The 26,829-nt window shown below is 53.2% G+C and overlaps 3 protein-coding genes across 15 annotated transcripts in view; 2 read left to right on the top strand and 1 right to left on the bottom strand.

Annotated features, from left to right (window-relative positions):
* DNM2 (dynamin 2) overlaps nt 1-7,351 on the top strand; it is a 90,083-nt gene extending 82,732 nt beyond the window's left edge. For 7 of the 12 annotated variants that reach the window (XM_036845725.1, XM_036845727.1, XM_036845724.1 and 4 more), the window contains 3 exons: nt 3,497-3,729; nt 4,802-5,056; nt 5,639-6,570. In XM_036845725.1, the coding sequence (XP_036701620.1) occupies nt 3,497-3,729; nt 4,802-5,056; nt 5,639-5,708 (558 nt within the window). In that variant the 3' untranslated portion in view covers nt 5,709-6,570. Of the gene's footprint in view, nt 1-3,496; nt 3,730-4,801; nt 5,057-5,638; nt 6,571-6,988 lie in introns of those variants that run through there. The other 5 variants (XM_036845733.1, XM_036845726.1, XM_036845732.1 and 2 more) reach the window with 2 other exon arrangements.
* Nucleotides 7,125-10,593, bottom strand: TMED1 (transmembrane p24 trafficking protein 1). The gene is made up of 4 exons (XM_036845737.1): nt 10,300-10,593; nt 9,506-9,603; nt 9,183-9,366; nt 7,125-8,116 (listed from the first exon to the last, which is right to left on the bottom strand). Exons 1-4 carry the CDS (start codon nt 10,480-10,482, stop codon nt 7,898-7,900), a joined length of 684 nt encoding a protein of 227 aa, XP_036701632.1. The 5' UTR covers nt 10,483-10,593; the 3' UTR covers nt 7,125-7,897.
* A 6,086-nt stretch (nt 10,594-16,679) lies between these two features.
* C3H19orf38 (chromosome 3 C19orf38 homolog) lies at nt 16,680-26,829 on the top strand. Of its 2 annotated transcripts, XM_036847983.1 has the most exons (8): nt 16,680-16,772; nt 17,832-18,140; nt 20,137-20,229; nt 21,203-21,230; nt 21,968-22,011; nt 23,245-23,279; nt 25,374-25,381; nt 26,261-26,319. In XM_036847983.1, exons 1-8 carry the CDS (start codon nt 16,742-16,744, stop codon nt 26,265-26,267), a joined length of 555 nt encoding a protein of 184 aa, XP_036703878.1. In that variant the 5' UTR covers nt 16,680-16,741; the 3' UTR covers nt 26,268-26,319. The 2 variants fall into 2 exon arrangements, with proteins under 2 accessions (XP_036703878.1, XP_036703876.1); XM_036847981.1 differs by lacking the exon at nt 25,374-25,381 and having other exon boundaries at nt 26,261-26,829.

Genomic DNA, 26,829 nt, shown 5'->3' with positions numbered 1-26,829 from the left:
AACCCAGGTTCAGTTTACATTGTGACTATAAAACCTCTAAATACGACAGAGTCCAAAGCAAAAATCCCATGTCCCTTCCCTTTCACTCTGTTCTTCCCAGTCTCTTCTTCAGTGGTGGTCAGTGTTAAGTTTCATGGGTGTCCTAGTACCTTTTTCACGTATAGATTTGCTGCAGCCATGAACTTTTAAATTCATGTATGCTTTGACCCAGCAGTTCTACTTGCAGGGATTTCTCCCACAGAGACGTTTGCCAACATGCAAATTGAGCATGTACATGGTTATTCTTTTCAGCGTGTTTTATAGTGGCCAAAGATTAGAAATCTCTATCAATTTCCTAGAATCCGTTAAATAAATATCCAATCTATTGCAAAAAATACCAAAAAACAAAAGGATGAGAACTATCTCCAGGTCTATAATAACTTTATTAAAACAGAAAAGCTATAGAGCATAACAGAATGATCAGAAAGGTTCCATTTGTGTAAAAACGGAAGAGAAATTATCTGTCTATCTATAATATGCCTAGAAATCTGGAAGTTTGTACAAGGACCTAGTGACCAGTTGCTCCCTAGAGGGAGAACTCAGGGGGCCTAAGGAGGCCAGAGTGGACAAAGGAGTTTTCACTGTATCTTTAGGTTATATTTTATTTTCCCTTTTACTCGTTTTTCAGAATTTAAATGTTTGACTAGCGCGTGCATTTACATGGTTTGCAAATGAAAAACTATCATCTTTGTACAGCACTGTCATCTTTGTACATGTTGAAAGTTCGGGAAAATTCATCCATCCATATATGTATTTTTTTCATGTTCTTTTCCATTATAGTTTATTATAGGATATTTAATATAGTTCCCTGCAGTATACAGTAGAACATTGTTTTTTATCTTATATATAGTAGTTTGTATCTGCTAATCCCAAACTCCTAATTTATCCATCCCTCCACCCTTTCCCCTTTGGTAACCATAAGTTTGTTTTCTATGTCTGTGAGTCTGTTTCTGTTTTATAAGTGAATTCATTTGTATCATATTTTAGATTCCACATATAAGTGATATCATATCCATTCTTCTTTATGGCTGAGTAATATTCCATTGTATATATACACCACATTTTCTTTATCCATTCGTCTCTCGATGGGCACTTAGGTTGCTTCCACGTCTTGTCTATTGTAAATAGTGCTGCTATGAACATAGGGGTGCATGTATCTTTTCCAGTTATAGTTTTGCCTGGGCATATGCCCAGGAGTGGGATTGCTGGGTCATATGGTAATTCCATTTTTAGTTTTTTAAGGAACTTCCATACTTTTTCCATAGTGGCTGCACCAATTTACATTCCCACCCACAGTGTAGGAGTGTTCTTTTTCTCCACACTCTCTCCAGCACTTGTTATTTGTAGACGTTTTGATGATGGCCATTCTTTTTTTTTTTTTTAATTTATATTTATTTATTTATTTATTTATGGCTGTGTTGGGTCTTCGTTTCTGTGAGAGGGCCCTCTCCAGCTGCGGCAAGCGGGGGCCACTCTTCATCGCGGTGCGCGGGCCTCTCACCATTGCAGCCTCTACCGTTGCGGAGCACCGGCTCCATATGCGCAGGCTCAGTAGTTGTGGCTCACGGGCCCAGTTGCTCCGCGGCACATGGGATCCTCCCAGACCAGGGCTCGAACCCGTGTCCCCTGCACTAGCAGGCAGACTCCCAACCACTGCGCCACCAGGGAAGCCCCGATGATGGCCATTCTGACTGGTGTGAGGTATACTTCAATGTAGTCTTAATTTACACTTCTCTTATAATTAGTGATCAACATCCATTCTTTTTTTTTTAATTAATTTAATTTATTTATTTTTGGCTGCGTTGGGTCTTTGTTGCTGCATGTGGGCTTTCTCTAGTTGCGGCGAGCGGGGGCTACTCTTTGTTGTGGTGCGCGGGCTTCTTATTGCGGTGGCTTCTCTTGTTGCGGAGCACGGGCTCCAGGCACGCAGGCTTCAGTAGTTGTGGCTTGCAGGCTCAGTAGTCGTGGCGCATGGGCTTAGTTGCTCCGCGGCATGTGGGATTTTCCTGGACCAGGGCTTGAACCCGTGTCCCCTGCGTTGGCAGGCGGATTCTTAACCACTGCGCCACCAGGGAAGTCCCCAACATCCATTCTTAAAAGGACAATTGTAGAAGGAGACTTCTCTTATGAGATCTCATACATCCATTGAATTGATATTTCAGTCTCAAAACCACTCTTGCCCTTAATGGGGAAGCTCTGGAAGCATCCCCTCCAAAATCAAGAACAAGTTGGCCATTTCCACTTTCATATAATCTTCTTGTAGGGTGACTAGGCAATGCAGTTAGACAAGAAAATTTATTTATTTATTTACTTACTTACTTATTTATTTATTTATTTATGGCTGCGTTGGGTCTTGGTTGCGGTGCACGGGCTTCTCATTGCAGTGGCTTCTCTTTGTTGCAGAGCACGGGCTCTAGGCGCATGGGCTTCAGTAGTTGTGGCACGCGGTCTCAGTAGTTGTGGCTCGCGGGCTCTAGAGAGCAGGCTCAGTAGTTGTGGCTCGCGGGCTCTAGAGCACAGGCTCAGTAGTTGTGGCGCAGGAGCCTAGTTGTTCTGCGGCATGTGGGATCTTCCCGGACCAGGGACCAAACCCATGTCCCCTGCATTGGCAGGCGGATTCTTAACCACTGCGCCACCAGGGAAGTCCCAAGAAAAATAATTTAAAGGTGTGAACATCAAAAAGGATAGGAAAAACTATTTGTATGTAAACATGAACATGTATACTTAGAAATCCCAAGAAAAGTAACTGAGGGACTTCCCTGGTGGCACAGTGGTTAAGAATCCGCCTGCCAACGCAGGGGATGTTGGTTCGAGCCTTGGTCCAGGAAGATCCCACATGCCGCGGAGCAACTAAGCCCGTGCACCACAACTTCTGAGCCTGCGCTCTAGAGCCCGCGAGCCACAACTACTAGAGCCCGTGCTCCATTAGAGAAGCCATTGCAATGAGAAGCCCGCGCACCTCAACAAGGCGTAGCCCCTGCTCGCCGCAACTAGAGAAAAGCCCATGTACAGCGACGAAGACCCAGTGCAGCCAAAAAAAAAGATATAATGGGAGAAAAGATAGCAATAAAAGAGATAAGATTCAGGAATTCCCTGGCATTCTAGTGGTTAGGACTCCGTGTTTTCACTGCCAAGGACCCGGGTTCAATACCTGGTCGGGGGACCAAGATCCCACAAGCCGTGTGGAAGGAAAAAAAAAAAAGATAAGATTCTAGGAATAAGTTTCACAAGAATCTGATGAAATGGGTTGGAAGAACACTTGCAAGCACCCCTGAGGGACTCGGGAGACAACTGAGTGGAAAGCTCACCTCCTTGTAAGTATCTCCCATGTTCTGCAGTCAGGTGAAAGACGAAGCCCCGCCCAGCACGCTGGAGGCTCTTCTGGCCATTCGCAAGGCTGGCTGAGTTCTTGGCTGGTGTGGTGGGAAGCCCTGACCTCTCCAACCCTTGCCCTCAGACGAAGGCCTTCATCCACCATGAGCTGCTGGCCTACCTGTACTCATCGGCGGACCAGAGCAGCCTCATGGAGGAGTCGGCTGACCAGGCCCAGCGGCGGGACGACATGCTGCGCATGTACCACGCGCTCAAGGAGGCGCTCAGCATCATCGGGGACATCAGCACCAGCACGGTGTCCACGCCCGTGCCCCCGCCCGTTGATGACACCTGGCTCCAGAGCACCAGCAGCCACAGGTCTGCGAGGCCTGGTCGCCTGCAGGCTGCAGGGGCTGCTGCCTGCGGGATCCCAGCTCCACCCCCTGCCACGCCCCCATGTGTCCATCAGGGCACAACCCATGGGTGGGCGGGGTGCAGGGGCCCCCGACCACGGATGGCTCAGCACCCAGGGCTAGCCACAGTGTGGGACTGCCTCCCCGCCTAGGCCTGAAGGGACTGGAGACGGAGGGTTAAAGGCCCGCCTGTCTCCTGGTGCCTTCCATTGGTTAAGCCCCAAACAGAAGCCAGAGAGGGCGAGGGGCCTGGGCAACCCCGGCCATAGGGGAGAGCCTCCTGGGGCACAGAGCATAGCTGAGAATGGCGGGCAGGGGGGAACTGGAGGGACACGTGGAGGGTGTAACCAGCATCCCCCGCCCTGTCCACCCTGGAGCTGAGATGGAAATACGGCCCTGGCATGGGCAAGTCAGAGCATCAGGCAGGGACATCTAACCAGTGACAGGACAGATAGTGGGAGGAGAGAGGATCGGTCAGGGAAGTCTCAGAAGGTGCCAGCCCTACTGAGCCCTCGGGGAGAGGGCACAGCAGCCAGCCTGAGGGGCATCAAGTGCTTGGCCCCAGAGGGGAGTCTGGGGTGGGGGGGGGGGGCACCTGGGACAGAGGCCTGTGGGCCTTGCAGCCTCTGGAGGCATTTGGACCTGATCTGAAGGGCAGGGCTGGGCTCTGAAAGGATCTTTGGCTATAGAGGGGGGATTGGAGGAGCGGGGGAGCCCCGAGTGGGGCCAGTGAGAGGGGAATGCCCAAGGGAACGAGGCCAGAGGGAAGCAGGAGCCCTTCGCAGCTGAGGACAGGTGCTGCGCCCTGGCTCAGGTCTTGGGGCTGGACGGAGGGGCCCAGTGTATCTGCGCTGCCCCACGCCCAGGACCGGGCACTCACCTGCATCTGGCTGGGTGGTAGCTGGTGCCAGCCCATGTTACAGAGGAGGCCACTGTGGCCAGCACCCCATGCCCCGCCTCGGGCTTCCGCGGCCACGCGGATGCGGCCAGTGCTGCCACCCCCCATCTTCAGCTCACACCCTCTCCTTCCTCCACAGCCCCACTCTGCAGCGCCGGCCTGTGTCCAGCATGCACCCCCCAGGCCGGCCCCCAGCAGTGAGGGGCCCCACCCCGGGGCCCCCCCTGATTCCTGTGCCGGTGGGGGCAGCAGCCTCCTTCTCAGCGCCCCCCATCCCATCCCGGCCCGGGCCCCACCCCAGCGTGTTTGCCAACAATGACCCCTTCTCAGCCCCGCCTCAGATCCCATCTCGGCCAGCTCGGATTCCACCCGGCATCCCCCCTGGAGTGCCCAGGTAAGGCTGGACCCCCTCGCCGCCTGCCACCTAGAGCCACCGGCCTGCGCCCTGCAGGGAGCGGAGGAGTCACTGGCGTCCCCATTGGGCCGGTGGGGAAACTGAGACCCAGAGAGGCCAAATCACAGAGTGGTGGAGTCAGGGTGACTCCCAGGCCCTCAAGCCTGTCCTCTTCGTGAGCAAATGGGCCCGTCATGTAGCTTAGGTCCCCTCCCACGGGGCCCCTTCTTCCGGTTTTGACCTGTTCCCTTTCTGAGGATACGCACGTCAGTCACTGCCTGCGCCGGCCCTGCCTCTCCCCACCCTGCAGGCCAGGGTCTTTCCTCCCCACTTCTCCTGTGAGTAACCTGAGGTCCAGGCCGGGCGGGGGACTTGCCCAGGGTCACAGAGCAAGGGAGTGATGGCAGGGGTACTGACGTCCAGGCTTGGCACACTCCTTTCCAGCACCCTAGCAGCCGTTAGAGGAGCAGCCGGCTTCGGGCAGCAGCCTGGGGCAGCGGTGGTGGGGCCTGGGTCCTCCTTGCCCTGCTTCCAGCCTCACTGCCCTCTCCCCTTCCCCGTCTGTCTCTATTCTCTTTGCAGCAGAAGACCCCCTGCTGCGCCCAGCCGGCCCACCATTATCCGCCCAGCCGAGCCATCCCTGCTCGACTAGGCTGCGGGCGGCCTGTTCTCGGGGGTCCTCGAGCAGGACCCTCGGTGCAGGAGCTTCGGTGGTCCAGGCCCATCCACCGCCACCCCTGGCCCTCCAGTCCCCGCGCGGGACCAGGCTCCCTGCAGGCAGCCCCTGACTCTTCCCTAACCCTGGCCCCAGTCAGGGGCTGGCCTGGCCCCCATCCCCGGCTGGACACAGCACTGAATGGAGGGGCCCTGGAGCCCCAGGACGAGGGGAGCCGGGGTGTTGCACTTTGGGGGATGGGGTCTCAGGTAGCAGAGGAGGCAGCTGCGTCCCGAGTGCCATCTTGAATGAGGCGTCCAGGCTGGGGTGGTGGTGCTCACCCAGGGGCTTCTCTGGCCAGGAAAGCCTGAGTAGGCCAGGCCTTCCAGAAACGGCACCGAGGGTGTCCATACCCCCCAGTCCTTGCTGGGGCACAAGGAGTGTGTCTGCTTCTCAGCAGTGGGAGCTCCCAGCGGCGAGCCAGGCCCAGTGGGCCCAGCGCTACCCGCCCGCCCAAGTTGTACATATTCCTTCCTTGGCCGTATTAACCATACGGCCCAGCCTCGGCTGCCGGAGGTGCCTTTCCCAGGTCCGGAACACTCGGCCCGGCCAACCTCGCTCTCTCCTCCCTGGGCCATCTCCTCCTCCTGGGTCCCCAGGGCAGCCTGGGCTCAGGGCTGAGTGGGTGGGGAAGCTTCGGGGGCCTCTGGACTCCCACTCAGGCCTCCCCCACGGGTCGGGCCCAGGTGGCCTCTCTGTGAGCAGACCTTTTCGCTCACTCGGTTTGACCACTGTAAGTGCCTGCACTCTGTATCCTATTAATAAACTAAAATAAAGGGAAGACGCTTCTGGTGGCTGCTGTGTGGGCCTTTTGTGTTTCCCTTCAGGCTGAGGACGGGGGCTGCTGGCCTTCCCCCTCCCACCTGCACCCCAAACGGCACTGCTCTTGGGGAGAGGGTTCACTTCTGGAGGGGAGAGCTTTTACTTTCCTTAACACATCCACACACACACAGGCCTGGCTGTCCCCCCACCTGCACCCCAGACGGCGCTGGTAATAGAGGCCAGGACGGGGGCCTGCGGCAGGCGTCGCAATTACTGAGGGGAGAGGGCCTCCTGGCCCTGCGCCCCAGACTGTGCCGCAGTCAGGCCCCCTCCCCACCCACAGTCTCCTGAGGACTTTCCCCAGAGGTCCCCTTCGCCCTCTTGGGGGCACAGGCCTTCCAGCCCAGCCGGGGACACAGTTAAACTTTGCTTTCTGATTTTTCTCTTGTGCCCAGGCGACCACCTCCATCAGCTCCTGCCCGACCTTTCTTCTGAGCTTCGTGGGAGACCCCTCCCGCCTGCCTGGCTGCCCCCTTGGGGGCAGGTCTGTCCCGGCTGGTGTCCCTGTGGCCCAATCACCAGGCTCTGTGATTTTTCTGACCATAATTTATTGACTCTGGTGCCCAGGCCAGACCGCCCTTTGTTCCATGAGGCTCCTGTGCAGGCTTTGGCTGGGGCCACCCCTCAGCCCTGTCTGGGGCCCCTGCAGGGACAGTGGGAGGGGCGGGTGGTCTTGGAGGCCCCGCTCCTGGAGTTCTGTTACCAGACCTCACACCCAGCCTGCCCCCTTCCTGTCAATAAAGTGACTGTTCTCGCAAGAACACTGCGGCCACGTCTCCTTCCCGGCCCCTAGCACGAGCAGGCCACCCCCAGCAGTAGCACAGGCCTCAGATGGAGCCACAAGGAGAAGAAGGAAGGCATGGCATCCCACAGCAGCAAGCCCCTTCCTACCGGGACCTGGCTTGGAGGGCCAGTGGGGAAGGGAAGGGGGAGTTTGCTTCCTGGGCCCCGTCTGCACCGCGTAAGGCTGGTGCAGGCTGGAAGACTCCGGCTAAGGCACGTTACAGTAGGGGACAGAGGCAGGGCCAGAAAACCCAAGGGTTGCATTCGAACGCTGCAGTGCCCCCCATACACAATTTCTGGGTGCTAAGCCACCCCTCCTGGAGCGCCCATGTCTGCAAGCCAGCTGGTGTTCCCTACCCGGCCCCTGAAGGGAGGAGATGCAGGGGGGGCCCACACCTCAGGCCCAAACTGCACAGCCTCCCCTCCCGTAGGAAACTAAGCTGGGGAAGGGACCCTCCTCAAGTCTCACACGCATGCGCCTTGCTGCTCCTCTTTTTCGCCTGTTCTTCCATGGCAGCGGGCTACGTAGGCACGGGCCGCTTGTCTTGAAAGAAGCGCTTGAGCGTGCAGACTTGCAGCACAGCCACGAGCAGCAACACGGCCACGTTCACGGCCGACCAGAAGTTGACCCGCTCCAGGTTGCCCTCTTGCAGGTTGCGGTCACGTGCCTCAAAGGCCCGCAGCAGAGTCAGCATTTGGATGCTGCGCTCAAGCCGGATCCTCATGGTCTCGATGGACTCCTACGGCACAGAGGGAGAAGCAGGTCAAGGTTTTGTCCTGCAGAATGGGGTGAGAGTTCATGTTTGGGGGGAGAGGGGGAGACAGCTGAGAGCACAGACTCAGTGGCCAGGCTGCCTGAGTCTATATCCCTCTGCCACTCAATGGCTGTGTGACCATAAGCAAGTAAATAACCTCTCTGGGCCTCAGTTTCCTCCTCAGAATTAAACCTCAGAGTTGCCATGAGAATTGAATACCTAATTATTTTTTTGGCCGTGCCGCATGGCTTGCGGGACCTTGGTTCCCCAACCAGGGATCGAACCACGGCCCCTGGCAGTGGAAGCTTGGAGTCCTAACCACTGGACTGCCGGGGAAATTCCTGAATGCCTAATTAAGTACAAAGAACATATTAGTGATTAATAATAGCAGTAGGTGAAGCCAGACTGCTTGGGTTCAAATATTGGCTCTGTCAGTTGCTGGCTGTGTGGCCTTAGAAGAGTTACTTAGCCATTTTGTGCATCAGTTTCCCCAACTGTAAAATGGATAATTAGAGCACGCTTCCTATATATAAGGTGGTTATGGAGATTTAATGAGTTATTTAAGCCCTTAGAACAAGGTTTAGGGCTTCCCTGGTGGCGCAGTGGTTGAGAGTCCACCTGCCAATGCAGGGGACACGGGTTCGAGCCCTGGTCTGGGAGGATCCCACATGCTGCGGAGCAACTAGGCCCGTGAGCCACAACTACTGAGCTTGCGCGTCTGGAGCCTGTGCTCCGCAACGGGAGAGGCCGCGATAGTGAGAGGCCCGCGCACCGCGATGAAGAGTGGCCCCCGCTCGCCGCAACTAGAGAAAGCCCTCGCACAGAAACGAAGACCCAACACAGCCAAAAATAAATAAATAAATAAATTTATAAAAAAAAAAAAAAAAAAAGAACAAGGTTTACACCTAGAAATGTTCTACTGTTACTAGGTTGGGGGCACCAATATGTAGGAAAGGCAGGGTCAGGCCAAGGCGGACCCCAGTCAAGGTGAGAGGGTAGGGTCCAATGCCAGAGATCTGGGAGGAGTGGCCCCAGCTTGGCCTGGGCGCACCTTGATGTCCTCCATCTTGACATCCAGCATCTCCTCGGGCTCCACAGCCTCTGCCCAACCCTCCACCTCCTCATCATCCTGCAGGCTGTCAAAGATGAGTTCAAAGAACACCAGCTTCTCTGAGATGGTGCTGAAGGAGTTGTCAAAGCACAGCTTGTAATCCCCGGCCTCCGTGGGCTCCACCCTGGGCAGACAGACACACAGACATGACCCTGAGTGGCCGGCCAGCCAGACTTTTCAAGGCAGGCAGGGTGGTAACCCGAGGCCGCTGGTGAGGGGCAGGGCTGTAACTGAACCTGGGCAGCCATCAGGACTTAACTCACGTGTGCACACCGTCTGCCTTGCGGGACTCACTGACCAGCAGCACTCCCTGAGGGCTCTCCAGAGTGAAATCCACGTCCAGCCCAGCACCTCCGATCACCTGGGGGGCAGGTAAGAGCGGGTGGAGGTCTAGGGGTAGGCCAAGGGCACCTGCCAGAGAAGGCCAGGGCTCGGCCCACCCGCACAGACCCGTACCGACCACCACCAGGGGCCTACCTGAGCTCTGACACCTACACCTGCAAGCCAGTCCCGCCCCTCTCCCCTGCCTCTGGCCGCGCCCCTTGCCTTGACTCCGCCCCCATTGATTTGGTGGCCTCAGGACCGGCTCTTTTATCTGGTCACGCCCCCCCTAGAGACCACGTCCCGGCTTGGCCACACCCCTAATGAGAAGACGGAGCCCAGCCGCCTTCTCTTAGCCCAACCCCCGAGAAATTCTCAGGTTGGCCACGCCCTTTCCTGTACAGCATTCTGGTCTCGCCTCGCAACTCCCGCAATCGACCCAACCCTTTTGGCCACGCCCACTCGCTAGGGTCCTGCCTTCTGAAGGGCTCCCTCGTTCTCCCGATGGCCCCGCCTCCCCGCTGCCCCACTCTAGCCCCGCCTTCTGCCATTATTCCCATCCCTTCCGCTCCCACGCGCTGTCCCCGCCCCCTCCGCCTAGCTCTCCCTGGCTCCGCCCCCGCGCTCCTACGCACGGGCTCCTCCTCCTTCCCTCTTCAATGCATGCATTGCTTGGTCTGTATGGCCACGCCCTATCTCCCTGGCTCTGCTCGCTCTACGGCCCGGGACCCTCTACCTGGTACTCAGTCTCAAGGCTTGCGTTGGCCGGCGCGGACTGATAGAAACATTGCTTCCGCCCCGCAGGCAGTAGGAACGTGAACTCGCCGTCCTGGATCGGCGGGGGCCCTGCCCCTCCCACCCCCACTGGCGGCAATAGTAGCCACAGGGCCAAGGCTAAGGCCGCGCCGGCCGCCATCATCCGGGTCACCCTCTGGTCTGCTAATAGGTTGCGGTTCCTTTAAAGAGTTAGCCCTGCCCCCTCTGCTACTCGGTGGGGCTCATTGGCAGCCGCTTCTGCCCGTTGTCCGAAGCCCGCGGAGCCAGGAGTGAAGGACCCCCTGAGGGCATAGCTGCCCTAATGAATGCCTGATGCGCCTGAAAACACTCGACTTTCTACAGACTTTTCTTTGCAAAGCCTCCACCTCTAGTCTCAAACGCTAGTTGAGGGGGCAAAAGTACAAAAGAAAGACACGATGGTACATTCTTCTCAGGCAAAAGTTAAGACAGCTGTAGTGGAGGCGGCCGGGTCCTTCCTGCGGTTTTCCCAGAGTACCCCGCGCGCAACGACGATTGTGCGATCCATCCTGGGTGTAGCGGATTGGAAATAGAGGCAGGGCATGGCCCTGCACGCGACCCGTAGGGCTCGTCTAAAAAGGTTCAGCTAGGGTGGACGGAGACCCTTTTATGTTAACATGGGGGGCAACTTGTGCCAGGTCTGTGAGTTTGGTGCCAGGTCGGATGCCTAACCGCTCATTCCTTGGCGCCTTAGAGCTGTCACTTTGTCAGTTTCCTCGTTTGTGAATTAGAGGTGATGAAAATTGAGATGAGGCCTGGCCTATAGTGAGCGCCCCAAATTTCTTGCATATAGTTAGCACGGCGGCTTGGCCCCGCCCTGCACCCCAATGGTCTCAAACTCGAGGGCCAGAAGGTAAACAGTGATTGAATTGGCCTAGGGTAAGAAGAATGACAGCCGAGGTGCTTAGCGTCAGAAGAGAAGAGCGGAGAAGAGAGTGTGGGTTTGGGAGGCAGGTTGCCTAGTTCAAAGCACGCCTCACGCTTTACTTGAGGCATCACTCTGCTGGGCCTCACTTTTCTCATCCATAAAAGGGGTAAGGGGACTTCCCTGGTGGCTCAGTGGTTAAGACTCGGCGCTCCCAGTGCAGGGGGCCCGGGTTCCATCCCTGGTCAGGGAACTAGATCCCACATGCATGCTGCAACTAAGAGTTCACGTGCCGCAACTAAGGAGCCCGCCTGCCGCAACTAAGACCTGGCGCAACCAAATAAATATTTAAAGAAAAGGGGGGGGGGTGATACTAGTCCTACTTCATTGGGCTGTTGTGAAGATTAAGTGAGGTGCTTGTTTAGTGCATGACATATCATAGGCCCTCAGTAAATGTTATCCGTTATATTCCAGGTTTATCGCCCTTCCTTGGGCATGCCGCCAATTAACCTCTCCCTCAGTCTGGCTTAGAGGATTTGGAGGCGACCTAAGCAGATAAGCAAAGATGTCACTGGAGAAATGGACTCTGGTGATTCCAGCTAAACATAAGAAAAATGTTCAGATGGAAATTTTGAGTCTTTCAAGACAGGCCTGAGAGAGGTTGGCAGGTGGTGGCAGTTACTCTTCGAATACAGCTGGTGACTGTCAACTGTTTCTGGCGTTTGGAGAGCGTGGGGAAGTAACACTTTGTAATGTCAAAGTTTATGTATGGTCACGCTTCGTAGTCCTTTTTGTTCCAAGTTTTTCTATCATTCAGACTCACTACTTGGACATTTTGAAGTAGTTGTGGAGAATGAGTGATAACTTATTTTTTTAAGGATTTTTTTTTTAATGAGGTGAATTTCACATTGCATTAGATTAATAATTTTAAGTGAACAACCCAGTGGAGTGACATTTAGTATATTCACAATGTTGTGCAGCCACTACTTCTACACACTTCCAAAACATTTCACCAGCCTAGAAGGAAACCCTGAACCCATTAAGCAATTATTCCTCATTCCCCCCTCACCCCAGCTTCTGGCAACCAATCTTCCTCTATGGAATTGGCAATTCTGGATATTTCATAGAAATGGGATGTGTGACCATTTGTGCCTGGCTTCTTTCACTTAGCATGTTTTTAATGTTCATCTTAATATCAGTATTTAATTCCTTTTTATAGCTGAGTAGTATTCCATTGTGTGGGTATCTGTTGGACACTTGGGTTGTTTCCACCTTTCGGCTGTTGTGAGTAGTGCTGCTAAGAACATGTGTATTTGAGTGTCTGCCTTCAGTTCTTTGCAGTGTATTCCTAGGAGTGAAATTGCTGGGTCATATGATAATTCTATGCTTAACTATTTGAGGAACTGCCGAACTTTCCCACGGTGGCTGCACCATTTTACATTCCCACCAACCATGTACGAGGGTCCCAATTTTTCCACATCCTCATCAACACTTGTTATTTTCTATTTTATTTTTAGTATATCCCTCCTAATGGATGTGAAGTGGTATCTTATAGTGATTTGTTTGTCTCTTTTTAGGGGGTCAAGCCATTTTATTGAGGGGCATCGGGGGAGGGCCTTAGAGCTGGGAGGACAGTGATATCTGACATCCTTCTCCCGGCCCTAGGATCCCCTCAGCTTCACAGTCGCTGAAAGCTCATAGTGGTTTTGTTTTTTGGGGTTTTTTGGCCGTGCCGCACAGCTTGTGGGATCTCAGTTCCCCGACCAGGAATTGAACCCTGGCCACAACAGGGAAAGCCCGGAATCCTAACCACTAGACCACCAGGGAACCCCCGAAAGCTCATAGTGGTTTTGATTTGCATTTTCCTAATGATATTGAGCATCCTTTCATGCGCTCATTGGCCACTTGTATATCTTCTTTGGAAAAATGTTTGTTCAAGTCTTTTGTCCATTTTTAAATTGGGGTGGTGTTGATTCATATAGAGTGAAAAAGGAAGAAAGAAAAACAATGAAAAACCTCTCCCACTCTTTGCCAGTCTCTGCTGGGGCACATCAATACTTCACCTGGGTGTTTATAACTCTGCCTTAGTCTTCTCTTCCTGTTTGCACCAAGCCTAGAAATCAGCCAGAGATGAAAGAGTAGGGTCTTCTTAGGTCTTTTCTGACCATTTGTCCTGCCCTGGGCATTCACATTGCTTTCTAAGTTCCCCAGTGTGTATGGGTGCTTTTGAATGCCTTAATTACCCAAAGAAACTCTCACCCCAGCTTTTCCTCCCAGCTTTTGGTATGTCACTTGTAATCTTGTGCCCCAGAGAACTGTGGGTTCTTCCTTTGCCTTACAGTGTTTTCCAAGAATGTGTTCTGAGTTAAACAGACAAGCACCTTGAGGCAGTCCTTCAGGTAACCCCCAGACATCTTAGAACAGACACAAACAATACTGTGAGAACAAGGGCTGCTCTGCTCCCTTAGAAACTGGGGACCAGGGCCCTATACTTCACTTGAAGACACAGGCTGTTGTCTTCAAGTCCTCCACTGTGCTGGGGCAGGAGATGAGGAAGAGCAGGGAAAACACCACAAAAAGCTTTCCTGCCATGATCAAGTTGCCTCTTCTTGATTCAGCATTTCCTTGGCTGGCATAAACATTTAGCTGTTTTCCAGAGTTTGGATAAAGTTGATTCTTACCACTTTTGCTCAATTGGTCGATGTTTTGGTGGAGGTGGAGGCCCATGGAGCTACCAGCTCTGCCATTTTCACTGTTGTCTGGGGTGAATGGGTGATTCTTGTTTCCCTCAATTAAACGAAACCCTCCCCCTCCCGAAGTATTCAACAAAATTTACTGAGTGACACTGTGAATAACACAGACGACGTCCTCGTGGAGCTGTCATTCCCAGTGCTGCTCCACTAAATGATTTCAGGTAGTCGGAGGCGCTGAGAAGTAAATGCTAGGTGTGTGGGTGGGGTGGCTCATTTCACCTGGATGGAGTCGGAGAGCTTCCCCAAGAAGGTGGCCTTGAAGCTCAGGTTTGAAATAGAAGGGAGAAGAGGCAAGCGGACAAAAACAGTGCTCTGAGGTCAAAGGCTCTCAAGAGAGTTCAAGAGGCAGAAGGGAGATGAGGGTGGGGTGGGTGAGAGGAGTAGCCAGAGAAGAGATGGGAGCCTTTGGCAGAGGCCACATCATACAGAGTCCCTCTTCCGTTTGTAATGTTGGCCTAGAATCTTAGCCTGGGGTTCTTATGACCATGGGGAGTTGGCAGACTGGCTTCTGGAGGTCAGGGATCCCCTGAAATTATAACCAAAAGATTACAAGACCATGTGCTGGGCAGTGTTTCTTTGCCCCACCAGAGCTGTTCTCTACCATTCCCTGTACTGCTTCGCAGTGGGAGGCAGGGAGCTGATATCTACACACCGGGTCAACTTGGCTTCCTTTTCCTCTTATTTCCAGTTGGGTTCAGCCCTGGTAGGATATCTGAGGGCTGAAGGAAAGGAAGGTCTAGGCATCTATTCCCTGGCTCCTACCCTGTTGGTCTGCATCTTTCCACCAAAGCCTGTAACTCCAGCTCTCTCCAAGTTCCAGAACTGTTTTCTCCCCAGCAACTTCAGGCCTGGCTGCTAACAGTTCCCTGACCCCAGGGAGTCACCATCCGTCATTGCTTTCCCTTCACCCTGCCCATGACTCCTCAGTCCTGTCTCTTAAGGGCATAATCTGTGTGTCAGCTCACCAACACAGGTATGTGTGGCTATTTCTGAATTCAAAATTCCAGGTTACAGGGACTTCCCTGGTGGCGCAGTGGTTAAGAATCCATCTGCCAATGCAGGGGACACGGGTTTGAGCCCTGGTCCAGGAAGATCCCACATGCTGCAGAGCAACTAAGCCTGTGCGCCACAACTACTGAGCCTGCACTCTAGAGCCCACAAGCCACAACTACTGAGCCCACGCTCCACAACTACTGAAGCCTGCGTGCCTAGAGCACGTGCTCCGCAACAAGAGAAGCCACTGCAATGAGAAGCCTGCGCGCCACAATGAAGAGTAGCCCCCGCTCACTGCAACTAGAGAAAGCCCACGTGCAGCAACAAAGACCCAACGCAGCGAAAAAAATAAATAATAAATTAAAAAAAAAAAAGAAGAGCCAAGTAAACACATGGTAACTGGAAGAAAGAACAAAATAATGAAATAGAAAACTGAAAATAGAGAAAAACAACAAAGCCAAAATTTTTTACTTGGAAAAGATTAATAAAACTGATTAACCCCTAGCAAAGCTAATCAAGAAAAAAAGAGAAAAAACACAAATTTCTATTATCAGGGATGAAAGAGGAGACATCACTAGAAACCCCACAGATATTAAAAGCCTAACAAGGGAATATAAACAGGCTTATAGCAATAAGTTTGATAAGTTAGATGAAATGGACAAGCATGAAAATACAAGCATGCTAGTTGCAATCAAAGAAAACTACAAGGTATTATGGCAGGATTCAGCAAAGGCATTTTTTCTAAGTCCAGAGGAATCTGGAAAGATTTCCTCAAAATGGCATTTAAACTGAGACCTGAAGCAGAAGTGGGATTTGACCAGGTCTATAGAATTGTGTTCCAGGCAGGGATGATGGAACACATGCAAAGGCCCTGAGGTTGAAATGAGCTTTGTGTATCCAAAGAAAAAAGTCCACTCTAATGGCCCTCTTTAGTATTTGGCAACTACATGCTTACATCCTTCCTGGGTGTAAACCTCCAGGTGGACCTACCTGCTGGACTTGACCAGAAATGTTTGGAGACCAAAGCAAATCTGGTAAGACAGACCTTTCTGGGCTATCAACAGGAGGCAATTTATGCTGCAAACAATGTCATTTCCTCAGTTCTGGAGCTAGTGTTTCCTTTCACCTGGCTGGTGAAGCTCCTGAGACTTTTCTCCTCTGCGGCCTCACACTGGGAACACTCACACTACACTAGGCATTGCACTTCATGACATGAATTCTTTGGAGCTAGTGTCCACTACTCTTAGCCCCATTCTTCAGAGCAGCAAGCTGAGGCTTCCAAGAAGGACCTTGTCTTGCCTGAGGTCACAGAGGCCAAGCCCTAACCACCATGCCCTACCAACTTCCACCCCACGTTTCAACTTCAGCACTGGTTGGGCCACATTGTGTGACTTGGGCCTGGGTTTCCCAAAAAACCCATGTTCCTCGTGCCTCCTCATGCCCAGGAGTTCTCAGGGGAAAAAAAACAAAAACAAAAAAAACCACGCACTGGACCATCTCATTCATTTTCCCCCTCCCATGTGCCGAAACTTGGCCCCTAAGGAACAGCGAGATGCCAGGGTCTGATGTGCGTCCGTGGAAGGGGTGGGGAGGGGAGAGAGTCCCTTTCAGTGCCCAAGTGTGTGTGTGCAACTTCCTGCCAATGAGGAAACACTCGGCTCAAGTCAGTCCTGGTTCTTCTTTCCTTGCTCTGGCCTCACAGGAGGAGCTGGCGGTGAGCCGTGGGCCGCGCTGGTCTCAGCCAGATTTCCTGGCCAAACGCGGGAGGAGAGATGCCCTGGACCGTCCTGCTCTTTGCAGCCGGTGAGCCTGGTGCCCCTGTGCCACCCCTGCTCCGCTCCCTCCACCTCCCCAACCTTGCCTCTGCTGGGGGGTGGCAGGGAGGGAGTGTGTGTGCAGAAACCAGGTGCTGGAGAAGCTGAGCCCTGACCGATTTTCCCCCAGAGCCTTGGAAATGCCCCAGGAGCATGGATTTCTCTTGTCGGGTCTCATTATCCCCACCCACATCAAGGGTATCAGAAATGCCACCCCACCAGAGACAGCAGTGCCCACGCCCCATGACTCAGCCCTGCTTGGCCTCTGCAGGCTCCTACCTCCAGGGCTGGGGCAACAGGAGGATCTGCTGGGGGGTCAGAGGGTGGGGCGGGGAAGCTAGAGAAGGGAAGGCTTGTGTCGACCTCACCTGAGCCAGGCACTCTGCTCGGGAGCCTGTGAGTGGCTGGGGAGACACTGGTCCCTCCTGCAGGAAGTCGTGCCCCAAAATCATATTCTTCACCACAGCCTGGAAAACAAGATAGAACCCCTCTGCCCTCCCCTTCTCCCCTCGGTCACCCTCCCTCCTGCCACCCAGGCTCCTTGAACACACCACACCCCTTCCAGCCTGTGGCCTTTGCCCCAGACTGTCCCTCTGCCTGGAATGCTCGCCCCCGGTTCTTCCTGTGCCGTGTCTCCATGGAAGCCCTCTGTGGCTACCCTACCACCCTTGTCTCCCTGAGAAAGTCAACCCCCGGGGCAGGCATACCTTATCTGTCCGTCTGTCTGTCTATCTCGTCCGCTGCTCTGTCCCCAGCACCTAAACAGGGCCTGGCACGTAGTCAATGCTGTTGATCGAAGTAATACAAGTATAATTGCCCTGCTGTGTAACATCCACGGCTATTATAATAAAATGACTCAAATGCAGCGATCTCTCACCACGTGCTGGGCACTCTACCCCTTCAACATCACAGTAGGGTAGGGATGACTAGCTTCCAGTTGTACATGAAAGCCAAGGCCCAGATAGGGTGAGCCACGTGCCCGAGGCTGCACAGCCAGGCTGGCCTCTGCTCTAACCACCCAGCAAGCCTCCCCTATCTTGCTTCACAGGCTCCTTGGCTATCCCAGCGCCATCCATCATGCTGGTGCCCCCACATCCCAGCAGCCAGGAGGACCCCATCCACATCTCATGCATGGCCCCCAGGAATTTCCCGGGGGCGAATTTCACACTGTATCAAGGGGAGGAGGTGGTGCAGCTCCTGCAGGCCCCCGCGGACCAGCTCGAGGTCATCTTCAACCTGAGTGGTGGCAGCAGGGAGGTTCCAGGGGGACCATTCTGCTGCCAGTATGGCGTGCTCGGCGAGCACAGGCAGCCTCAACTGTCGAACCTCAGTGAGCCCATGCACGTCTCCTTCCCAGGTAAGGCCCTCCCATCATTCCTCACTGCCCCGGGCTCCATTTTCTCACCACGGAGCCTTTGTAGGTGCTGTTCCCTCCACCTGGAAGTCATCACAGGACGAGCCACCTCTTCCAACTTGCCAGACTTTCTCACTTTTCCTTGTTTAGTCCTCACAGTCACCCCATGCAATGGGTACAGCCATTCTCCCCATTTTCCAGATAAGGAAACTGAGGCACAAGAGATGAAGAGACTGGCCCAGGTCACCCAGCCAGCAGGTGGCAGAGCGTTAAACCTGGCATGCGTTCACCCTCCCTGAAATCCAGGCGTTAAACCTGCATGCTCTCCTCCACCCTCCCTTGAGCACCTGCTATGTACCAGGCACTGTCCTTGGCACTGCAGGTTCAGCAGTGAATGAAACAAAGTCCCTGACGTCTCACAGTTGACATTCCGAGGGATGGGGACAGACGATAAATAAGGAGTTTGGTAAACATTCAGTCTGCCAACAGGGGACAAAGAAAGTGGCAGGGATGAAATATAGCCTGGTGAAGGGATGAAATATAGCCCTGGCAGTGAAAGCGCCAAGTCCTAACCACTGGACTGCCAGGGAATTCCCAAGCGTGTCATTTTAAATAGAGAGGAGAGTGGCCAAGGAAGGCCTCTCTGAGGAGGAAACGTTTGAGCAAAGACCTGAAGGATGAAGAGCCAGCCACGTGAGTGTCAGGGGCAGGAGTGTTCCAGGCAGAGGAAGCAGGCTGTGCAAAGGCCCTGAGGCTGGAGCGTGCCTGGTGTGTTTGAGGGACATCGAGGCGCCCCATACGGCTGAAGCATAGTGAGCAAGGGGGAAAGTTGGGGGAGATGAGGGCAGGGGGGAGGCAACGAGGATTGTGCAGGGTCTTGTGGCTGCAGCAAGGACCCTGGCTTTTCGTCTGAGTGAGACAGAAGCCCTGGGAGGGCTAATGCCTTCCTCTGGTCTTTCCAAGAGAGGGGGCTGGGCCTGGGTTCTGGATCAAGGAGCCGGAGTGAAGAAGGAGCCTCTGGGTGGAGCCTCTGCTTCACCATCAGTCAGAACTTTCCTGCTGCAAAGAGAACTTTGTTGCCAGCAGAGGCCCACAGTCTGTGATGACAGAACAGTCTCTGTGTCCTTCCCCGGCCTCAAGTTCCACAGTCAAAGGCCCCCTTCTCTCACCTTGGTCCTGTGGTCTCAGAGTGGGGAGGTGACATCCCTCCTGCCCCAGGTGAATGAATGAACAAGGGCTAACACTGAGAACACCAAGTGTGTGCCTCTCCTCCCCTCCTGGCTAGTTCCTGACCTCCACTGGGATCAGGGCATCTCCTGCTGGCTTCCCCCTCTCTCCAGGGAGGGGCAGCCGAATCTTTTGCAGACGTTAACTGGAGCTGGGGCTTCATGCTTTTGTGGCTGACCTCTATGTGGGCCTCAGGGTCCACCATGTGACTGGGAATGGATGTTGTCTGACCCCCTGTTACCCAGCCAGCAGGACTCTTCAGGCCACAAGTAACTGAAAACTTGACTCAAATTGGCTTCAGTGACAAAAGGGGATTTGTTGGTTCACTGAACAGTACTGACTTCAGGCATGGCTGGATCCAGGTGCTCACCAATGTCAGGAATCATGTGCCACTTCTCAGCTCTGCTTTCTTCTGTGTCTTATTCTCAGGCAGGCCCTCCCTCTCAGGGTGTCAAAATTGTACCTTGGAGCCCCAGGTATATATCCTACCAGCTTTGTAACGCTGGCCTGAGGAGTAAACCTCTCTTCCCAGTGGTCTAGCCAAAGTCCAGAAATTACTTTCATTGGCTCAGCTTGGGCAACATGCCCCTCCCTGAACCAATCAGGTTGGCCAGAAGGCGGGAATATGCTAATTGGCCAGAAACAGGTTTGCTAGGTCCCCAGGGTCTAGCAACATCCAAAACAAATGGAGGGATGACAGGAGTCCCACCTTCTCCCTGCAACCCCACAGTTCCATGACCTGCCCAATCTCTCTTTTCCCATCTTCCTCTAGCGCCCACCTGGATCCTGGCACTCTCCTTGAGCCTGGCTGGATCCTTCCTCCTCCTCGCTGGGCTGGTGACCATTGCCTTGGTCATCAGGAAAGGTAACGGCAGGCAGAGAAAGCATGGCCCACCGGAACTTGTATATGCACTCCCACTCACACCCATTTTTAGGAGCACGGTTGGGAGTCCTTACTACAGAGGTTTAGCAGTGAAGAACCCTCCAGAATTTCGATGATGGTGGTGGGCAGGGGCAATTTATATATGTATATATACACGTATATGTGTATATATATATGTACATATATAAATTGTTGTAAAATATACATGACGTAAAATTTACCATTTTAACCCTTTTTAAGAAATTATTATTTTTTAATTTTTTTGGCCACGCTGCGCAGCTCGTGGGATCTTAGTTCCCCAACCAGGGATCAAACCCGGGCCCTTGGCAGTGAAAGTGGATCACCTGGGAATTCCTTTTTTTTTTTTAATTATTCTTAAATTTTTAAATTTTTAATTTTTTTCATTTTAACCCTTTTTAAGTGTCCAGTTCAGCAGCGTTAAGTATATTCACTTTGTTGTACAACCGTTGCCACCATCCATCTCCAGAACTCTTTCATCTTCCCAAACTGTAACTGTCCCCTTTGAACACCGACTCCCCACTCCCCATTCCCACAGCCCCTGGCACCACTGAACTCAGTCTTTAAAAAAAAAATAAAGCGGTAATCCTCTGGTGGTCCAGTGGTTTGGACTCAGTGCTTTCACTGCAGGGGGCACGGATTCGATCACTGATCGGGGAACTAAGACCCCGCAAGCCACGTGGTGTGGACTAAAAAAAAAAAAAACCCAACAATTTTACATGCTCGTACCTTGTTTGAAGTTTTTACCAACATACATTGATCATGAAATTGGGGGGAAAAAAGTGTCTTCAGTAGCTCCCCTGTTGAGTGGGAAATTTGCCAGCGAAGAAGGGAAGGCTGGGCTACAAATGTATGTGGGCCTTTTGGTTTCTTGGCTTTTTGCAACCAGGATGCAACCAGGACCAAAATCTAACAAACACTTTTTTTTCTCTCCCAGTTAAAGTAAAAAGCTTGCAGAAGAAACGGTGAGACCATCCCTGGAGACCCTCAGAGGGTGGTTTTGGGGAAAGAAAACTCAGTCCCAAGGCAGGAGTTCCTGATGGCCATTAAAGACTCTGATAGCTGGCCGGGTTCTAGGGGAAGAAGGGTCCTTCCAGGGCTCCACCCCAAACAGCGTCTTCTGGTGGGAGGCTGGCTTAATAGAAACAGGTGCTATTCAGGAAGCGCCTACAGTGTGCCCAGCATTGTGCTGCGGGACTCTGGACCCTGAGCTCACGTGATCCTCATGGCAGCGCTGGAAGCAGGCACTAGGAGTGGCCCCATTTTACAGATGAGGAGGCTGAGGCTTCCTCGCATCCCTTTACGGCCAGTTGCCAAAATTTGCTAAGTAATCGTTCTAGAAATCCACAATTGTGGGAGAGGCAAGTGGTGCCCCCTGGGGTTGTGCAGTGCCCAACTTGTAGCCTGTAGACAGTGGCCCTGGTTCCTGGGCATCAGAATCTACTGGCTCCAGCCTCGGTTTCTCCCCTCTGAGAGAGGGGTGGACACCGTGCTGCCTAGTGGCAGAGAACTAGCAGTAGCCCCGGTGATGGAATCCTGACTTCACCTGGCTGTGGGGCTCCTGCGAGACAATTTCCATCTGAGGGGATTCAGGGAGGATGCGGAGGTGGGGTGGGGAGGAAGGGCCAAGTTTGACCAGGGCTACCCGGAACGAGCCTCCTGCCTGAGACAAGTCATCACTTTCTCCTGAAACCCTCTGCAGGGAGCGAGAATCCTGCTGGGCCCAGGTTGACTTCGCCACCACAGGTCTGTGCCTCCCAGTTCCTGCCCCTCACCGGGGCAGTGTCACTGCCTCAAAATGCCATTGGGTCTCACTACTTGCTACTGAACCCCTTCTACAGCTGCTCACTTCCCTTAGAGTTGAGAACACATGCTCCCCTCTTTCTCCCCCATCCCCTGCCGTTTCCTGACCAGGTTCACCTATTTTTTTTTTTTTTTTTTTTTTTGGTGTGAACAGCTTTCACCTCTTACCTCTCCTTGCCCCATCCTCATGCCTTTCACTCATTCTGCCCTCTGCCTAGAATACTTTTCCTCCCTGTGGTCTCAGTCTAAAGGTCGCCTCCTTCAGGAAGCCTTCCCTGACTTCCTAGGCAGGATCTACTCTTTCTACTTACATGCCCCCAGTGCCCTGTCGTTCCTCTCAGCCCTCAGTAGAAACACAATTAAGTAATCATTGCGCGCTTGGGTGTGTGACACTCGCCTCCACCACTGGACCATCAGCTCCAAGGGGGTGGGGAACTGCATCTGTCTTGTCCACCATCAGGGCACCCGGCTTTCACAGTGCCTGGCACCGTCCTTAAATGGAGCCCCACTTGTGGTCCAGAATGTGCTGTTCTGCTGGCTTCCACTGGGGGTGGGGAGAGGGAGCCAGCCTGTGAAGTGCGATGCCCAGGAAGGGGCTCCAAGCAGAGAAAACTCCATTCTCTGTACTTCTTTCACTGTCTCACGTATTTATTGAGCACCCCGAGTATGTGCTGAGGTCTGGGGGCTCCCAGGATAACCAAGACAGAGGTGGTTTCTGTCTACAAGCCCATACTCCAGTGGGGAAACAGCCCATGGCGGGCCGGACCCTGTCTGGGCTAGGAGGGTCGTCCCCACAGGAGGTGGTGTTGAATCAGAGACCTATAGGGGGGAGCAGGGAGTAGCTGGGTGAAGAGCGGGCAACCCAGGGTGGGGGAGGAGCTGAGAGGTGTTCTGGAAAGTGGGAGTGGAGACAAGGCACCATTTTCCCGGAGGGCAGCCAGAGGTCCCTGAGGGAGGGTTCTAAGCCGTAGAGGGACACAGTTCAATTTGTAGCTGTGTGCAGTTCACCCTGTAGAATGGGCTGGAAGGGGGCAAAGAGGATGAGGGGTGATGGACCTTATGCCCTTCCTCATGGTTGACTTGGGGCCTGTGGGCTTGTGGGGAGGGCCTGGGGAGGGCGGTGAGCAGGAAATCTGAACCGGCCCCCATCCTGGTCTTCTTGTCTTTCTGTTGCAGACATGTCCTTCGATAACTACCTGTTTACCATCTCCGTAAGTCATCCTGTTTCTCGGTCCCGATTTACTGCTGACTGTCCTGACCATGGGAAGGTTGGGGCTACCACCAGGCTGGGTTGACCTGTTTGTCCCTGAGCTTCTGGGGTCTGGGAAAAGCCCAGAATCACTGAGCAGGGATTGTTTGTGAGCCGAGAGCTGGCACTGGAAAATTCCAGGGGATTGGAGGTAGGCACGTTGTCCAGGCTTTCGTGGGGCAGTGGGCAGGCCCCTGGTTGTCAGCACTGCCTTTGCACTCAGAATGGTGACAAGGGACTCAGGGTGACCTGGTGGCTTCTTTGGGGTCATGGAGCCTTGTGACAATCTGGTGCACACTGTGGTTCGCTCCTGGTATAAAGAAAAGCCTACTTTTGTGTTCAGTTTCAGGAACTTCAGTTTAGCTGTCCCAGACATGTGTCTCCCTTTCAAGGGGGAGGGTCTCAACCCCCATTCCCACCCCCACTCCCCACCCCCTGCTTAGCAAGGGGTGTTGCTCCCCCAGATCACACAGTGTCCTGGCTGGGATTTGAACCCAGGTCTATGGGACTCCTCTACACAGCTGCATCTTGTGATGGCCTTGAGGTACTTATTATTATTATTAGTTTACTAAATTAGAGATATCTGACCCCTGGACACGATGGATCAAGAAAATGTCCAAAAAAAAAAAAAAAAAAGAAAATGTCCAGCTAGGGGAATTCCCTGGTGGTCCAGTGGTTGGGACTCCACACTTCCACTGCAGGGGGCCCGGGTTTGATCCCTGGTGGGAAAAACTAAGATCCCACATGCTGTGTGGCATGGCCCGGCCAAAAAAAAAAAAAAAAGAAAAAAGAAAAGAAAATGTCCAGCTAGCTCTTCTCCATGCGGAGAGGGGTACAGGTCTGGGGTGCAGGTGGTCCCCCTTGAGGCGGCCTCAGAAGTTCCATTTGTGTAAGTGGATGCTTTGGGACTTCAGTCAGGGAGCCTGGGGTGGAGTCAGTCTGCTTGGGGCACCATGGTGGGGAGGGGGGTGGGGGGAGGATTGGATGGGTTCAACATAGCCTTCCTGGGCATCTGGACAAGAACAAGATGAGGCCCTTCATCCCTCAGAGCTTCTTAATTCTACAGGGGGAGACAGACAATGCCACGTGGGGTGGGAGTGACCAGGAAGCTCACTTAGATGGTGAGATTAGCGACAAGCAGGAGGTAGCTGCGGAGGACTGATCCAGGCTCAGGACACGTTCTTGGCACGGCCCAGTAGGGGTGCAGCGGAGTGAGGAGTAGAGAGGGGAGCCGCGCGGAACTTTGACTTTGACTTTGACCCCAAGTGAAGGGTGAGCCATGAAAAATTCAGAGCAGAGGTTGGACTTGACCTGATCTATGTGCTCACGGGCGCCCTCTGGCGGCTGCGGGAAGGATAGACTGTGGGGACAGTGGACGGACGGGAGCTAGGGGACCCGGCAATGGTTCAGGCGGCAGACGTGGCGGGTAGTTTGGTCCAGTGTGTTGGCAGCGGAGGTGGAAGAAGCGAACAGATGCAGGTCAGGTAGATTCAGGGGATGGGAAACACGGCACTGATTTTGGAGTGGATGAGTGGGCCGAGGGAGAAGGAGGCGTGGCGGAGTTCTGGAGAGACAGGAGACAGGTCACCTCACCCAGTGCTGCCACAGAGCAGATGGAGACTGGTCCCCAGTCACTGGTATACAGATGGTGGGGAGGAAGGGGCTTGGCACCGGCCTGTCCAGCCCTCTGAGATCTCAGCTCAGGGAACAAATCCTGAGCTGTTAAGAAAAGCCTGGCAGGCGGGGCAAGTTCTGAAACCTTCTGTGAGAAGTCACACCGCTCAAGGCACTAGCCTGGTGATTACTGCCTCCCCCGCACCCCCACGCTTTTTTTTTTTTAAGGCATTTAAAATGAAACGGTGGAAAACAGAGAAAAGGAAGGAGAAAAATAACTTATTTCTCAGTATCTTAGTCCTGGTGACTTTAAAAATATATTTTTTTAGTTAAAAAATTGTTTGACTATGAAATACATCCAAATGTACAAATTATATACATAGTAAAATTCTCTTCTCTTTCTTAATCCCTCTCCACCCCTGGTCTCCCCCTCTGCACACAGACGTACAGGTAAATCACCATTAGGAGCTTCCTGCACATACAAGCAAAGGCAAAAATAGCAAGTCTATATCCTCACTCTTTTTAACACAAATGACAGCATGCTAACCACACTGTTATGCATGATGCTTCTTTTCCTTAACAGTAAATTCTAGTGATCTTTGCTAGTTTTTAAAAAAAAAATCATTGTAAAATATACATAAAATTTACCATTTTAGTCATTTTTCAGTGTACAGTTCTGTGGCATTAAGTGTATTCATATTGTTGTACAACCATCACCACCATCATCCCCAGAACTTTATCTTGCAAAACAAATCCTGTCCTGGGACTTCCCTGGCAGTCCAGTGGTTAAGACTCAGAACTTTCACTGCAGTGGCCTGGGTTCAATCCCTGGTCGGGGAACTAAGATTCCACAAGCCGCACGGTGTGGCCAGAAAAAAAAAACTCTGTCCCTATTAAACACCAACTCCCTGTTTCACCCCCACTGCAGGCCCTGGCACCCACCATTCTACTTTCTGTCGCTTTGATGGATTTGCCTATTCTGGATTTTACACAGAAATTATGCCATACAGTGTTCATATTTATGAGTCGTAGCCACCTCGGGGTGGGGGTGTTGGCATTCTCCCCCATTGTACAAAAGTGCACAAAGGAAATTGAGGCACAAAGGGGGCGATCACACCCCTAGGAAGAGGGGGAGCTGTTATTCGATCCCAGGCTGTCTGGTTCCCTATTCAGCAGAGAGGAAGGCAGGATCAGGGCGCTGAAGCTGTGTGTGTGTGGGGTGAGGTGAGACCCGATGGACTGGGGGAGTCTCGGGTTCAGAACATGGGGCAACCCGAGATCCTGAAACCCCAAATCACCCGGTTCTCTATTTTTCCTCCACGGACAAAGAAAATGACTTCAGAAGAAGACGCAGCCACCCAGGATGCTCCCTCAGGCTCTGCTGTGACACCTGGCAACTCTGGGACCTGGAAGAAGCCCACCTCCACATCATCCTCACCCGAGCCCCCAGAATTCAGCACATTCCAGGCCTGCTAGGGGAGCCCTTCCCTCTATCTGCGTGCCCTCCGTTCAGCCCTCCCCCTTGCGCTGGCTGGGCTTTGTAGGGTCTCAGTTCCCTCCAGCTACTTTGGGGACTTCTGGCTGCTGCTTCCTCAGGGCAGTGAACAGAGGAAATGAAGGGGACCCCCTGGCCTTGGGACCTTCCTCGCAGAGGAGCAGGAGTGGGAGAGGGGATGCAAGCATCAGCCTGGAGGCTGGACAGAAAGCAGGAAGCCTCTTTGGATTGCCAGCTTTTCAGACCACCACGGAAGGAGCTGTTAGGATCCCTCAGCTGGGCCATTATGAAGTCTGAGCTCTCCACACACCCCTCCGCTTTCCTTCGTCCCATGCCACACCTGACTTGGGTTTTTGGAGCATAGGGTACCTGGGGGTTATATTCTATGTGCCCTGCTGGCATG

The sequence above is a fragment of the Balaenoptera musculus genome, chromosome 3 (assembly GCF_009873245.2).
Source record: "Balaenoptera musculus isolate JJ_BM4_2016_0621 chromosome 3, mBalMus1.pri.v3, whole genome shotgun sequence".
NCBI lineage: Eukaryota > Metazoa > Chordata > Mammalia > Artiodactyla > Balaenopteridae > Balaenoptera > Balaenoptera musculus.
The sequence above is the reverse complement of the archived record's forward strand: the minus strand, read 5'-3'. Positions and strand labels throughout refer to the sequence as shown.

Coding starts and splice junctions, on each gene's coding strand:
- TMED1 (XM_036845737.1), bottom strand. CDS start 10,482: ATGATGGCGGCCGGCGCGGCCTTAGCCTTGGCCCTGTGGCTACTATTG. Junction 9,367..9,505: donor AAGGCAGACGGTGTGCACAC/GTGAGTTAAGTC, acceptor CTGTCTGCCCAG/GGTGGAGCCCACGGAGGCCG. Junction 8,117..9,182: donor TCAAGATGGAGGACATCAAG/GTGCGCCCAGGC, acceptor TCTGTGCCGTAG/GAGTCCATCGAGACCATGAG.
- C3H19orf38 (XM_036847981.1), top strand. CDS start 16,742: ATGCCCTGGACCGTCCTGCTCTTTGCAGCCG. Junction 16,773..17,831: donor CGTCCTGCTCTTTGCAGCCG/GTGAGCCTGGTG, acceptor CTTGCTTCACAG/GCTCCTTGGCTATCCCAGCG. Junction 21,231..21,967: donor AAAAGCTTGCAGAAGAAACG/GTGAGACCATCC, acceptor AACCCTCTGCAG/GGAGCGAGAATCCTGCTGGG.